This window comes from Punctularia strigosozonata (genome assembly GCF_000264995.1).
Source record: "Punctularia strigosozonata HHB-11173 SS5 unplaced genomic scaffold PUNSTscaffold_7, whole genome shotgun sequence".
NCBI lineage: Eukaryota > Fungi > Basidiomycota > Agaricomycetes > Corticiales > Punctulariaceae > Punctularia > Punctularia strigosozonata.
In genome coordinates, this window is record NW_006767439.1 from 415936 (window position 1) to 428185 (window position 12250).

Below are 12250 nucleotides of genomic sequence, written 5' to 3' on the forward strand. Positions count from 1 at the left end.
AGGGGCTCATTCGTTCAGCACCGGTACCTCGGTAGTCGGTACTCAGTACTCCTCCCACTCAAGGTGCCTCAAGTTCCGGTTTCAGGCATGCGCGACAGCCATGACCTCCAACCGGTATCAAAGCTACAGGATGTATTACCAGATGTACCGACTGTAGGGCAATTAAAGGAAGTGCGCGAAATATACAATGATGAGCAAAGCAGATCCAGAACCGAGCATAAGAATAACAAATACATATAAAACAACGGACGTGCGGATCAAGAAGCGGAACCATCAATAACGAATGCATCCTCTCCAAACGTGGTCCTTCTACTGGCACGAGCATCAGCAGCAGGAGAATGCAAGTTCTCTGGTATGCGCGGTTCTGCTGGCTGCGGGTCGTTACTTATAGGATCTTCGAGTTCCTGACGCGGGGTGTAGCCGGCGAAGTAAGACTGAATGATCGGCATGTGAGCCGGAGTTACATCGGTAGGCGGCGACGGGAAATCCGACAGAGCCGATATGCGGGAGCCGTCGCTGGTGGTTGTAAGGTAGCTGGATCGAGTGAACGTGGAAGACTGTGGCATAAGACTGGAATGAGTTCTAGCTTGGCTTGTGGGAGAAACGGCGTCTTCTGCCTGCTGCTCTTCAGGGACGACGTCGTCCTGTACGAGGGACAAATGGCCAGACATCGGACGGGATCCGGTCACGGCAGGAGGCGTTGAAACGGCTTCCACAATTCCAAAGCGCAAAGCTAGAGCGTTCGTCAGCACAAAAGGTGGGAATATTTGATCGCGATCAACGTACCTCCGAAGGTATCCGCTGGGTTTTCCGGGTTCGAAGGATCCAACGGCGAGGACGCTCTCGAAGATTCGACATCCTCTGGGACGTTGACCAGGAGAGGGGATCCTTGCGCTGGGGCAACTTTTAAGGGCGCTCGCATGGTCAAGGATTGCGAAGAGGCGTGTTGCGGATACGACATCTGATCCAGCAGCTCGGCGATGTGGTCTGTAGTATCCTCCTCATGGGGGATAGCACTCCAATCCCACGACGAGGCGTCCGAGATCATACTCCTGCCGTTTCGGAGTCTCGTCGCTTCGAGCTCTTCGCTGAGCATCCGCGTCAGGTTTGCAAGCCCGCTGCCGCTCAGGCTACTGTGCTGGCTGACGTCCACAGGCACAGAGCGACTTGGTTTGCGCGTCAATGAGGGCCGCGCTTCGCTCACCTCCTTCTGTATAGATGGAGCTGCGGATCCATTCTGCTGCGATCGCGCAGGGCGATAAAAGAGGTCGCGGAAGCGATCGAGGTCCTCTGAACCGGAACTGCCCATGCGTCGCGGGGATAGAGGAGGTGAAGTATTTTCTGATGCTACGCCGGGCGACGACCCCGAGTGCTCCTGGGAATCCTCCGACGTGGTCCTTAGCAGCTCTGGCCTAGATTCGGGTGGGTTGGCATGGTCGGAAGGGGAGGATGCCATGGTTCTTTTTGTACGGGGTAGGGAAAGCTGCGTACCCTCGCGGGCCACCGGGGGACTTCCGTCAAGGCCGTCCGGAACAGGCTTTCGTTGAACACGAGGAGCCTCAGGTGGGGTGGAGTCGTGGGCAATCATACGTGCCGGTTGGCTATGAACATCCACCGGATCCGTACGATCATCCATCGAGCTTCCATCGTTGCCCTTTAAACGTTCTTTACTCCGCCTCCTCTTTAGTGTCATGCTCAATGCATCCTCCATGCGTAGAGTTGCTCTGTCCTCCTGCCGTAAGCTGTCTTGCCTATACGCATACACGTGCTCGGCCCAGTTTTCCCCCTCGAACGGCGCGTCTTCCGGTGGCATAGGCGAGTAGCGAATTTCTTCCGGGAGAATTTGACGTACATACCCTGCGCCGACCTCCGCGAACATCGTACGAGAGGGGGACACATCGCGCAGATCAGGAGCACCCGCGACTCCGTAACTTGCATACGGATGGGAGATGTGCGGCACATTGAGCGTGGTAGAAGGTAGTGTTGCTTGGGGTGGTAAACGGTGCCTCGCCGATATGTCATTAATCAACACGCCGGCGGCCGGCGGCACTTGAGACTGTACGGCCATGGAGTCTTGGAGGGCACCCTTGCCATCCGATGTCTCGAGACGTTGCGGCCGCGGGTATCGAGATGTCGGCATGGCGTATGGATGGTTCGGCATGTGTATGGGCTCTTGCGAATGATCGTCCGATGAGGGCGGGATAGGCGACGAGATGGCGATACCCATGCGCACCCCCTCGCCCGAGCCACTCACTCCCGACGGCGTCGGCGAAGGCGCTAAGCCGGACTGGAAGGTTCCCTCTGCGCTCTGACCCTGTGAACTGGCGACAAGCAGCTCGCCGCTGGCCTTCGTCCTCTCCTGAACGATTTGGTCTTCTAGATGGATGACCTTCGTCCCGCCGCTACGAAGCACCGCATCAATAGCGGCACCGCGCACACTTTCTGCATCATACGTATGCTCGGCGCCGGTAAGACCGCACAAAGCTCCCGCGCGCTTGATGCCCCGGCCGAGCGATTCCGCACGTCGGTGCCCGCGCTGAGAAGCCGACGCATCAGTCTTGGAGTGCGAAGAATGAGAGTGCGAGCGCGTGTGCGACGTCGTGGCGGTTGCCGTGCCGCCGACGCTGGCGCTCTGACGCACATGTCCGGCCGCCGAGGAGTCGGCGAACACGACGTGTACCGTAGGCTTTAAGCCCTGAGTGCCCAACAACGTCCGTTCGGCCAAGAAGTCCATCCTGCCGTCCGCATTGTCTTTGTTCGCGGCCCTGGCCTTGCTCTTCGAAAGCGATTTTGCGCGAGTTCTGGAAATGGAACGAGTGCGGTTGTTGAGTAAAGAGTGCTTCGCCTGCGCTTGCCAGGCACGTCGATCCCGTTCGAGTCTTTCGCCGTCCTCAAGCACCCTATAGCGACCGCAGATCAGCATCTTCAATTTTAATTGGCTCAATGAACACCATCGCTTACTTTGATAAAGACGGTACCGGGCTAGGCAGTGCCATGTCATCCCAGGAGAATCTCTTCGACCTCCCGTTCGCCACGTCGTTCGCAACCCGGGGATCACGAGGGCTCAGGAATCCTGAAGGCAAGACGTTACCCCTGAACCGGGCCTCTTCGATCTGCTCTTCCCGGATATTGACTGGTGGTAGTCGTTCAAGCGCGCTCTCATTCACGGTGGCGACAGCTGGGACCGGGGTGGAGGCTGACACGACGTCCAGCGCCCTCGAGACACCGATGTCCGCCTGCGAACGCGATTTGTGCAATCCCAGACCCTTGTTTCCAGTAGGAGTGCGTAAAGAGCCTACTCTGGGACGAGCTCCCGCGACTCTCGCCCGCTCATATTGCTCAGCGCCAGGTGCAGGCCATATGATGTCCGGGGGCGGGCTGACCACATGGGCTCTTCTAGGCATCGGCGGCGTGCTCGGCCCCTGGCGTACTTTGAACCGCGGCCGGGGGAACAGCAAAGCGTCGCACCACGTCTCGGCACTCAGCCATCGATCTCGGGCTAATAAATTATAGTCGCCACTGGTTGAAAGCTGCGGAATTGCAGGTAAATGTGTTTTGGAAGGAGAGCGAAGGTTTGGCGTAGACAGCGAGGTTTTCAACCGAGAGAGTGAGCCGAGGATGGAAGTTTTGGATGCTGCGGCGGAGGGTTGAAGGTAGGGCGGCACGGGTTCGGACTTGGAGGGAAGGGCGAGGCGGACCGTGTGAGGCTGTGGTGGGGGACTCTGTCGGTCGGGAAAATCGATGGCGCGGCCCTTTCCCTTAGCCGTGTAGGTGGGGGTGGTTGGAACAGGAGCGGCGGAAGCATAAGGATGCGAACTCTTGGATGTATGTGTCTGCTGTGAAGAATGAACATGGGAAGAAGATGTAGGCGTATCAAGCTTGTCGGGCGATGGAGGGTGTGGCACAGAGCTGATGTTGATATCAGGTCGAGAAGCGGTCGGCGTACGGGACAGGGAGTTGTATTGTATATCGCGGTATTCGTCCTTGGGTGCGGTCGCTTTCGTTGATGGTGCAAGGGTTTTGAGGCCGCTCACTGGCTTCGGTTGCTCGGAGCCGGCCCGGGGGCGTCCGAAAGAACCAGCGCGGACAAGGGTGGGCATAGACGGCGTCTTGGTCACACCTGAGGAGGCGCCTCCCGATTGCGGGCTGCCTAGACCGAAGATGCTAGCAAAGCTCATGCGTGCATTACTACCGGGGGAAGTCGGGGAAGTCGGAGAGCGTGTGCGAGGGATCGGCGTTGCACCGATACCCCCCGCGTCCATGGATGCGAACGAGGGTACAGGCATGCGAGGAGGGGACGATGCGCGTAAACGAACGGAGGTGGTGAAAGATTTTCGACTTGGGTCAATGGCGCCGGACGAGCCAGTTTGGTGCGACGTGTGCGAGAAGGCGCGACTACGGCTTTTGCCCTCCGACGGCGAAGACTCGAAGAGGTCCCGGTGAGCGGCGAACGCGTCCCCGACGATGTCGCCCCATGAATCTCGAATCGGCTTCGGTTGCTCCTTCGGCAGTTCGTATGGGCCGTTGTAAGGGATGTACCACTCGTCATCGCCGTTGTTGTGTGATGTTCTGGTGGGCGACTTGAGGCCGAATCGTTTGAAAAGAGGAAAGCGCGACGAGGTCGCCGACGCCGGCTGCGTTTTCGTCGCCATTCCAGTTGGTCCCAGCAAATGCAGGGAGAGGAGATTATGGAACTAGATAGCGAAAGTGACCGTGGGTTGACAAGCTCGGGACATGGGGCTGCGTCGGATGGAGATCAGGACCGCGCCATACGCTGATGTGATGGCTGGAAATACCTGCAACGTCCGTACCTGATCTGCCGGCGGGGCTGTTCTATGCTCGCCGTCGTCGTGCGCGACGGCGACGAGGGCGGGATGACACGAAAGCAGTTGAAGCGAACAAACGAGGGGAATGCCGCAAGAGCACTGCGCGTGAGTGCGCGCTTCTGATGATGACACCTCGAGTTAGTCTAAATTTCAAATCTGATCAGCTCACTTCCATTCAAAAGCCACGAGCACTTTCACAACCTGTCAAGGTCTGGCGTTCAATATATTCAATTTTGAATAGGAGAGGCTCATGCAGTTCAGAGTTCGACATTTATTATGTACATATGTTCAAGAAAGGGACCGCATTCTGGTGTATGTACGTGAAAAGGAGCGTCGGCACGTTCAACGTTCACTAGCGCATCCTCCTTGCACAGGTGTAGCGCCGATGAATGAAGAGCTCAAATGGAAGGATGCCAGCAAGGTCAAGCAAGTATCGGTCTGTTTCATGCACCGGGTGACGTCCAGTACTGCACCGGTCATTGTCTTTGGTCATATCATCCGCCACGATCGCTTCCATTAGTACTCAGGATTCAATCGTCTCATAGCCTCCTGTCTGTATGCCTATCGCTGCTCTCGTACCACGCTATAGATTCAGGCGAACGAGAGGACTGTCGGCTGACCTGAGCAAGCCGGACGCAGCGGTGCATGACAATATCATATGATGCGCATACAGAAACACATACGCCATACACAGAGCCGATAAGCCAGAGTTACCTATAAACCCTCATGCGATGAGGGTGGAGGCGGTGGCTGAATCGTACTTGAAGGTCGGCGGGATCTGCTGCTTCGACTTGTAGTAGCGAGCGAGGCGGTGGATACGCGACTCGATGAGAATGAGGCGGAACTTCGAGTCCTTGTCCTTGCGGTTGGTCTCAAGGTGCTTACGGACGGCGACCGCCTTTTTTACGAGGTGCCACAGGTCCTCGGGAATACCGGGGGCGAGGCCTAGATGAGTAGAACCATCAACACCATCCCATTTGACTCGATCGTGAAGATAAGACTGCTCACCGTGCGACTTGAGGATACGCAGGATCTTCTGACCAGTCAGGAAGCGGACCTGGGGGACACCATGCGAGTCACGGAGAGTGACACCGATCTGCGACGGGGTAAGACCCTTGCGGGCAAGCTTGATGATGTGCTCGACAATGTCCTCCGGCGAGGTCTTGAGCCAGGTCGGGGGCGCGCGGCGGTACGGAAGGGCGGAGGACGCTACATAGCGCCAAATTTCCGAAAGGGAATGCCAGGGTCTGTAAGGACTAATCCTCTGCAGATCTGGACTTGGAGCACGTACAAATGCCCTTGCCGGGAGCGTGCATGCGACCCATGGCTACTCTGCGGCAAGTTAGCACGGGATCGAGTGTTTTGAACGAGGCAGAAATTCCACGTACAAGTTTCTTGAATAGAGAAAACTAAGAAAAGTCTTGAGGATGCGCGGAGGCAGGAGGGGAACAGCGAGAAGTCGCGACGCCAGAATGAGGTGGCTGAACTGTGCAGTCGTTCGCACGGTCACTGTCCTCTCTCCCCCCACCCTTCCCTCGCCAAAAGTCATTGGACGCCGTTGTCGCCGTCATCAAGGCCGACGACTCCTCAAGGTGCGCACGCTGCTCAGTGTACGCGCATCGTGCTGCTCACTTCCGCGATAGACTAGCCCAGCATGAAGTTGAACATCGCCAGTGCGTTTATGCAATGTCCTCGCGCTAATTGAATATGTCATTGATCTCGTCCGCTAGACCCCGCTACGGGCGAAGAGAAGCTCATCGACATCGATGATGAGAAGCGCTAGTTCGTGAACCCGATGATAATACAGTGTCCAGCGTCCCTGACACCGGATTCCAGCCGCATCTTCTACGACAAGAAAATCTCCCAGGAGGTCCCGGCCGACAGCCTTGGCGATGAGTGGAAGGGCTACATCTTGCGCATTACCGGCGGCAACGACAAGCAGGGCTTCCCGATGAAGCAGGGTGTCCTCCTCCCGTACCGTGTTCGCCTCCTCCTTTCGACCGGCGACTCGTGCTACCGCCCCCGCCGCACCGGTGAGCGCAAGCGCAAGTCCGTTCGCGGCTGCATCGTTGGCCCGGACATTGCCGTTCTTTCCCTCGTCATTGTAAAGCAGGGCGAGCAAGAGATCCCCGGCTTGACCGACACTGTCCTCCCTAAGAGGCTCGGCCCCAAGCGGGCGACCAAGATCAGGCGGTTCTTCAACCTTTCCAAGGAGGACGACGTTCGCAAGTACGTCGTGCGCCGTGAGGTCAAGAGCTCGAAGAAGGAGGACGCCAAGCCCTACCTTAAGGCTCCCAAAATCCAGCGCCTCGTCACCCCGGCCCGTCTTCAGCGCCGCCGCCACCTCCGCGCCATCAAGCGCCGCCGCATCGAGCACCAGAAGGAGCAGAAGGCGGAATACGAGTGCGTTTCGGCATCTACGAGTATAATGACAACGCTCATGTTTCGTCCAGCGCCCTTGTCGCCAAACGTCAAGCGGAGAGGAAGCAGGTTGCTGCCGCCCACAAGGCGTCGCACAAGAAGTATGTATCTCTCGCCCACTAGTTAGAATGATGTCAACTGATTCGTGTTGTTCGTAGGGCCACTGCATAAGTTCGCGGTTTCCAATTCCCTACGAAGTCCGGGCATCACACTTCATGCAGACTTACTTAACGTCTATCCTCTCCTGTCCGTACGAACTACTTTCCTTATGCCTGCATGCTTGTATGGCCATTGCACACGATATGATGCCTGGAAGAGTCATGGAGTTCTATATGAGATGCGTGAGGGCAAAACGTTGCTTGATTCGTGTATCACTCTAAGTCTCTTTCTGGAGCTGCGCGACGGAATGTGTTCATTCATAATATGTATACGTTATGCGCAAGTTGCGGTGCGGCTGCATACGGGGAGATGCGGAGATGGTCTCTGAGAGGAAATGGTCACATTGGACACATCAGACCCTCATAACTGCATAACCCGACTTAGCCGGCCGGAACTACTTCGTCAAGCTCGTGCATGGACTTGTCTCAACAGGACACCACTAGAGGACGCTGCTCTTTGAGCTTAGGTTGTTGATATGCTCGCTATCCAAGGCGGCGTTCCTGCCAGAGGCACGCTGCGTATAGCTTGTGGCTCGCCCGTGCCCAAATGCCTCGGAGCGTTCTCGAACAGAAGATACCATGATGAATCGTTCGGGTTTCGTGAGCGTCCCAAGGTTGTAGTAACTGACTGTGAGCTCCGTAAACCTGCCGCTTGTACGTCTCACCAATGACGATTGACCCGTTCACGCAGATACCCCTGCGCAACTGCAGAACCGCATCGCTAACGCGCCTCTTCTTCGTTATGTCGACTCTATGCGCTTGCATGGTCATCGTGCTGCGCGAATCGACCCCCTGGATCTCATGCAACGCGTCGAAGTTGCCGCGCTTGACCCTACGCGCTATGGTCTCACCGATTCATCGCAGAAGTACGACGTCAATGGAATCGTATGGACTCAACCTGTGCAAGCAGGCGACCTGCAGAGCGGAAGTGCTGAAGAGGCAGGTGAACAATGGATGTTGGAGGACATCACTCGACACCTTCGTGCGGTGTACGTCGGACGCATCGCGTATGAGTATATGCACTCACCTTCGAAGACCGAACGGCTCTGGTTTTCGCATATTCTTGAGTCCGAAGACCGCAACTCAGCGTTCGTGTCCGGGGACGTGACGAACAAGCGCAGGAAGAGGATACATGGGCTGCTCGCGAGGAGCGAGACGTTCGACCAGTTTTTGCAAACCAAATTTCCGAACTTGAAACGCTATGGTCTCGAGGGCGGCGAGTCTATGCTGCCTGCCCTCGACACGCTTTTCCAGGTAGCTTCCCAAGGTGATACCCTAATGTCCATCTTCGCCCGACGGCATCCTCACGAGTTCAACGTATATAGCGGGCATTCAACAGATCGTCCTCGCAATGCCTCATCGGGGCAGGTTGAATCTGCTCACAGATCCGGAGCTTTTGCAGTACCCTGCCGTTGCGCTGTTCCACAAGATCAAGGGTGGTAGCGAAATTGCGGAAGAATATGCGGCCAGCGGCGACGTTATCAGTCACCTTGGTATGTGGTAGCAGTTCATGCACATTCTTTTGGCTTTGCTAACCGGAATTGTTTTATCTAGTTGCTTCTCCTACACTACACTACGAGGGCTCCCCCAATCCCATCAAGATCTCGTTGTTGCCTAACCCATCCCACCTCGGCAAGTCTCCCGCATATGCGACTGCGACCACGAGCTAACCTGATCACAGAGGCCGTAAGCCCAGTCGCCCTTGGCAAAGCACGCGCAAAGCAGTACTCCCTCCTCAGGACCTCGCCTCAAGACTGCCAACTAGGCGACCGCGTCATGTGCGTGCAACTACACGGAGACGCAAGTTTCACTGGTCAAGGAGTGGTCATGGAAACGCTCGGTTTGAGTAAGTGGCAAGGTCTCCCATCCCATCGATACCTTGAACAGAAATATTATAGGCAATTTGCCTCATTTTACCAGTGGTGGGAGCGTCCATATAGTGGTCAAGTAAGCACTCATCCATTCTCTCCATTTGCCTTTGCTGATGTCGAGCTTTAGCAACAAGTACATGTCATTTCGGGATTCCAGTTTTTTCTTCACTGAGTTGACACATATAGCATCGGATATACGACGCCAGCTGCCAGTGCACGTTCTTCGCTGTACTGCTCTGATATTGGCAAAATGATCAACGCGCCTGTTCTTCATGTAAACGGAGATTACCCAGAAGGTACATCCACTGAATACGGCTTCCGCACTCAAATTCATGATTCAACCAACCCTAGATGTTGCCCGCGCGGTGGAGACCGCGTTTAAATACCGCAACCACTTCCGGAAAGACATCATCGTCGATCTCATTGTGTACCGAAGATGGTGCTGACCATTTGTTCTGTACTCTCGTGGGGTGGCTGACATTCGGCAGGGGCCATAATGAACTGGATGAACCGGCGTTCACTCAGCCTCGCATGTACCAGAAGATTCGGTCTCGCAAATCTGTCCCGACTCTATACGAGGAGCGCTTGGTAGTGCGTATATCAAAGTCCCGCTCATGCGCGCGCTGCTCTGCTGGTTCTGACGCATGACTATCATCTAGGATCAGCAAATCATCTCTCCCGAAGAAGCAACTCGTGTTCGGTCAGGGTACAAGGCGCAACTAGATAGCCAACTTTCTCAGCTTTCGTTTTTCACGCCGCCGGGCGTGACTTTCGACGGGCAGTGGAAGGGCATGACATGGCCGAAGTCGAAGGACGCGGCTCGCGACCCGGAAACTGGCGTGGACATCGAAACTCTCACCCGTGTAGGACAAGCTAGTGTTACCGTCCCGGCTGGCTTTGTCCGTCGTTTCTTGACTTGCCTAAGCCTCACCTTTCTGACCTGTTCTCGTTTCAGGAAATTCACAGCCGGTTGCGTAGGCACGTCAAGCACAGATTGGAGAGCATCCAAGCTGGGAAGGGGTTGGATTGGGCCACCGCCGAGGTGAGCAATCACTGTGCCACTGTGAAATGAATGTCGTTCATCGAACTGCCAGGCCATGGCATTCGGGTCCCTTATGCTCGAGGGGTGCGATGTGCGCATATCAGGACAGGACGTTGGTCGCGGGACGTTCAGTCACCGGTTGGTTGATGTATTACGACATGAGATCGTGCTCCGTTATTGACTCGAGAGCCGCGCCATCGCTCAGTCATGCCATGTTCGTGGATCAAAACAACGAGAGCGTTGTCGTTCCCCTCAACGCTGAGTTGGGATCAGAAGGGAAGCTCGAACTTGCCAACAGTAGGTTGAAGCCATCGCATCACCCAAATGTCATCTGACCCATGCGCGGCACAGGTTCCCTCAGCGAGATGGCTGTACTTGGGGTACGAACTGCATTCATATGTTATGCGAACTCTCTTTCACGTCTTGAAATGCAATCTCCCCGCAGTTCGAAGTTGGTGTCAGCTGGGAGCGTCCCAGTCTCTTGCCTATATGGGAAGCGCAAGTACGTATCATTCTAGAAATATAGATATTTGCTCGTTGAATAGCCGGTTCTGCGCCTAGTTTGGGGACTTCTTCAACGGAGCCCAGGTTGGTCTATAAGTCGTCGCGACGCGCCATTTGGCTAATTGATTTCCCCACACGATAGGTCATCATCGACACCTTTGTGTCATCTGCAGAGAGTCCGTCGTTCACCCTCATCCCTCGCTCGTGTCTGGGCTCACATCTACAATCGTACAGCGAAATGGGCCAAGCAGAGCGGCCTAGTTATGCTTCTCCCTCACGGGCTGGACGGCGCCGGGCCAGAACACTCGTCCTCTAGGCTCGAGCGCTTCCTTCAAGTTGGTCATTAACAGCTCATATGTAGCCTCGCCCGCTGAACAGCCTCGCGTCTTCCAGCTGACCAACGATCAATATACGTATGAGCTCGGCAAGAGCTCCGGTGATGTGAACATGCATGTTGTCTTCCCGACCACCGTATGCCCCTTTAAAACCTGCGTCTTGCGCATCCATCGTGACTCGCTCCGTCGCACAGCCTGCCCAATACTTCCACCTCCTGAGAAGACAGATTAAACGCAATTTCCGCAAGCCGCTTATTGTCGCCGTACGTCTCTCGGCTACTAAGCTTGCATGGCTCTTATTCACATACATGGCACCGCCGAGAAGGCCCCGAAAGGTCTTCTACGACTCCCAGTGAGTTGCAAGTAAGACCACGGTTCTTAATCATGTTGACGTCTTCTGTAGGCTGCAGCATCCTCGCTTCAAGATCTAGCTCCCGCAACGCGATTCCAAGCTGTGTTGTCGGAGATACATCAGGCACCCGAGGACGTACGCAGAGTGGCACTCCTGAGTGGCAAGCTATACTACGAACTTGTCAAAGAGCGTGAAGCACGGAAGCTGTCCAATGTCGTGGCCCTGATCCGCATCGAGGAGCTCTGTCCGTTCCCCTTTCAAGAGCTGCATAAGACGCTGGAAACCTACAAAAATGTTCGGGACGTTTTCTGGGTTCAGGAGGAACCTAGAAATCAAGGCGCGTTCGCTCATGTCCAGGGTCGCATACAAGAAGTGCTGCACAAGCTCGGAAAAGAGCCGCTGCTATACAAGGGACGGGCCGAGGACGCCGTACCTGCACCGGGTGTAGGCAAGGTTTATGGCGCGCAGCAGAAGGCAATCGCAGATTCCGTGTTCGATGGATTGTAAAGCTACTATGCCGCTGAAAATGACATTGTATTGCGACAACCACTCAATGGCCTGTACGGATTCTCCCGTTCAACACGATATCATCGTCGAGTCGTAAATCAACCTTCCACCTTGATGCACTTCACGATAATGCATACACGATTCGCCATATTTAGTCGGGCGGTGCAAGAAGCTCTATAGCTTTGAAGTTAGTTACACACGCGGCTCAGGGGCGCTCCGGCAGGCTGAGAACAT

The 12250-nt window shown here is 55.6% G+C and overlaps 4 protein-coding genes across 4 annotated transcripts; 2 read left to right on the forward strand and 2 right to left on the reverse strand.

The window, feature by feature from the left end:
- Window positions 1-257: 257 nt before the first annotated feature.
- PUNSTDRAFT_134643 (uncharacterized protein) lies at window positions 258-4652 on the reverse strand (the record flags this gene model as incomplete). Its single annotated transcript, XM_007384141.1, has 3 exons — window positions 258-733; window positions 787-2900; window positions 2962-4652. The coding sequence occupies 3 exons, from the start codon at window positions 4650-4652 to the stop codon at window positions 258-260; spliced, it is 4281 nt and encodes a 1426-aa protein (XP_007384203.1).
- Window positions 4653-5435: 783 nt separating this feature from the next.
- Window positions 5436-6270, reverse strand: PUNSTDRAFT_52702 (uncharacterized protein). The gene is made up of 4 exons (XM_007384142.1): window positions 6215-6270; window positions 6118-6158; window positions 5835-6035; window positions 5436-5771 (listed from the first exon to the last, which is right to left on the reverse strand). Exons 2-4 carry the CDS (start codon window positions 6149-6151, stop codon window positions 5551-5553), a joined length of 456 nt encoding a protein of 151 aa, XP_007384204.1. The 5' UTR covers window positions 6152-6158; window positions 6215-6270; the 3' UTR covers window positions 5436-5550.
- A 210-nt stretch (window positions 6271-6480) lies between these two features.
- PUNSTDRAFT_134645 (40s ribosomal protein s6-b) lies at window positions 6481-7418 on the forward strand (the record flags this gene model as incomplete). Its single annotated transcript, XM_007384143.1, has 5 exons — window positions 6481-6499; window positions 6557-6608; window positions 6663-7229; window positions 7280-7348; window positions 7406-7418. 5 exons carry the CDS (start codon window positions 6481-6483, stop codon window positions 7416-7418), a joined length of 720 nt encoding a protein of 239 aa, XP_007384205.1.
- A 403-nt stretch (window positions 7419-7821) lies between these two features.
- On the forward strand, window positions 7822-12054 carry PUNSTDRAFT_52703 (dehydrogenase E1 and transketolase domain-containing protein 1). The gene is made up of 23 exons (XM_007384144.1): window positions 7822-8035; window positions 8097-8672; window positions 8731-8898; window positions 8960-9037; window positions 9087-9251; window positions 9304-9352; window positions 9404-9409; window positions 9463-9572; window positions 9628-9715; window positions 9765-9867; window positions 9936-10175; window positions 10232-10318; window positions 10371-10456; window positions 10524-10615; window positions 10670-10698; window positions 10764-10820; window positions 10880-10906; window positions 10965-10998; window positions 11057-11157; window positions 11216-11293; window positions 11352-11420; window positions 11483-11509; window positions 11561-12054. Exons 1-23 carry the CDS (start codon window positions 7882-7884, stop codon window positions 12014-12016), a joined length of 2880 nt encoding a protein of 959 aa, XP_007384206.1. The 5' UTR covers window positions 7822-7881; the 3' UTR covers window positions 12017-12054.
- The last annotated feature ends 196 nt before the right edge of the window (window positions 12055-12250 follow it).

Coding starts and splice junctions, on each gene's coding strand:
- PUNSTDRAFT_52703 (XM_007384144.1), top strand. CDS start 7,882: ATGCTCGCTATCCAAGGCGGCGTTCCTGCCAGAGGCACGCTGCGTATA. Junction 9,716..9,764: donor CTCATTGTGTACCGAAGATG/GTGCTGACCATT, acceptor GACATTCGGCAG/GGGCCATAATGAACTGGATG. Junction 10,457..10,523: donor CGCGGGACGTTCAGTCACCG/GTTGGTTGATGT, acceptor GCCATCGCTCAG/TCATGCCATGTTCGTGGATC.
- PUNSTDRAFT_52702 (XM_007384142.1), bottom strand. CDS start 6,151: ATGGGTCGCATGCACGCTCCCGGCAAGGGCATTT. Junction 6,036..6,117: donor CGCTCCCGGCAAGGGCATTT/GTACGTGCTCCA, acceptor GGCGCTATGTAG/CGTCCTCCGCCCTTCCGTAC. Junction 5,772..5,834: donor GCGTATCCTCAAGTCGCACG/GTGAGCAGTCTT, acceptor CTACTCATCTAG/GCCTCGCCCCCGGTATTCCC.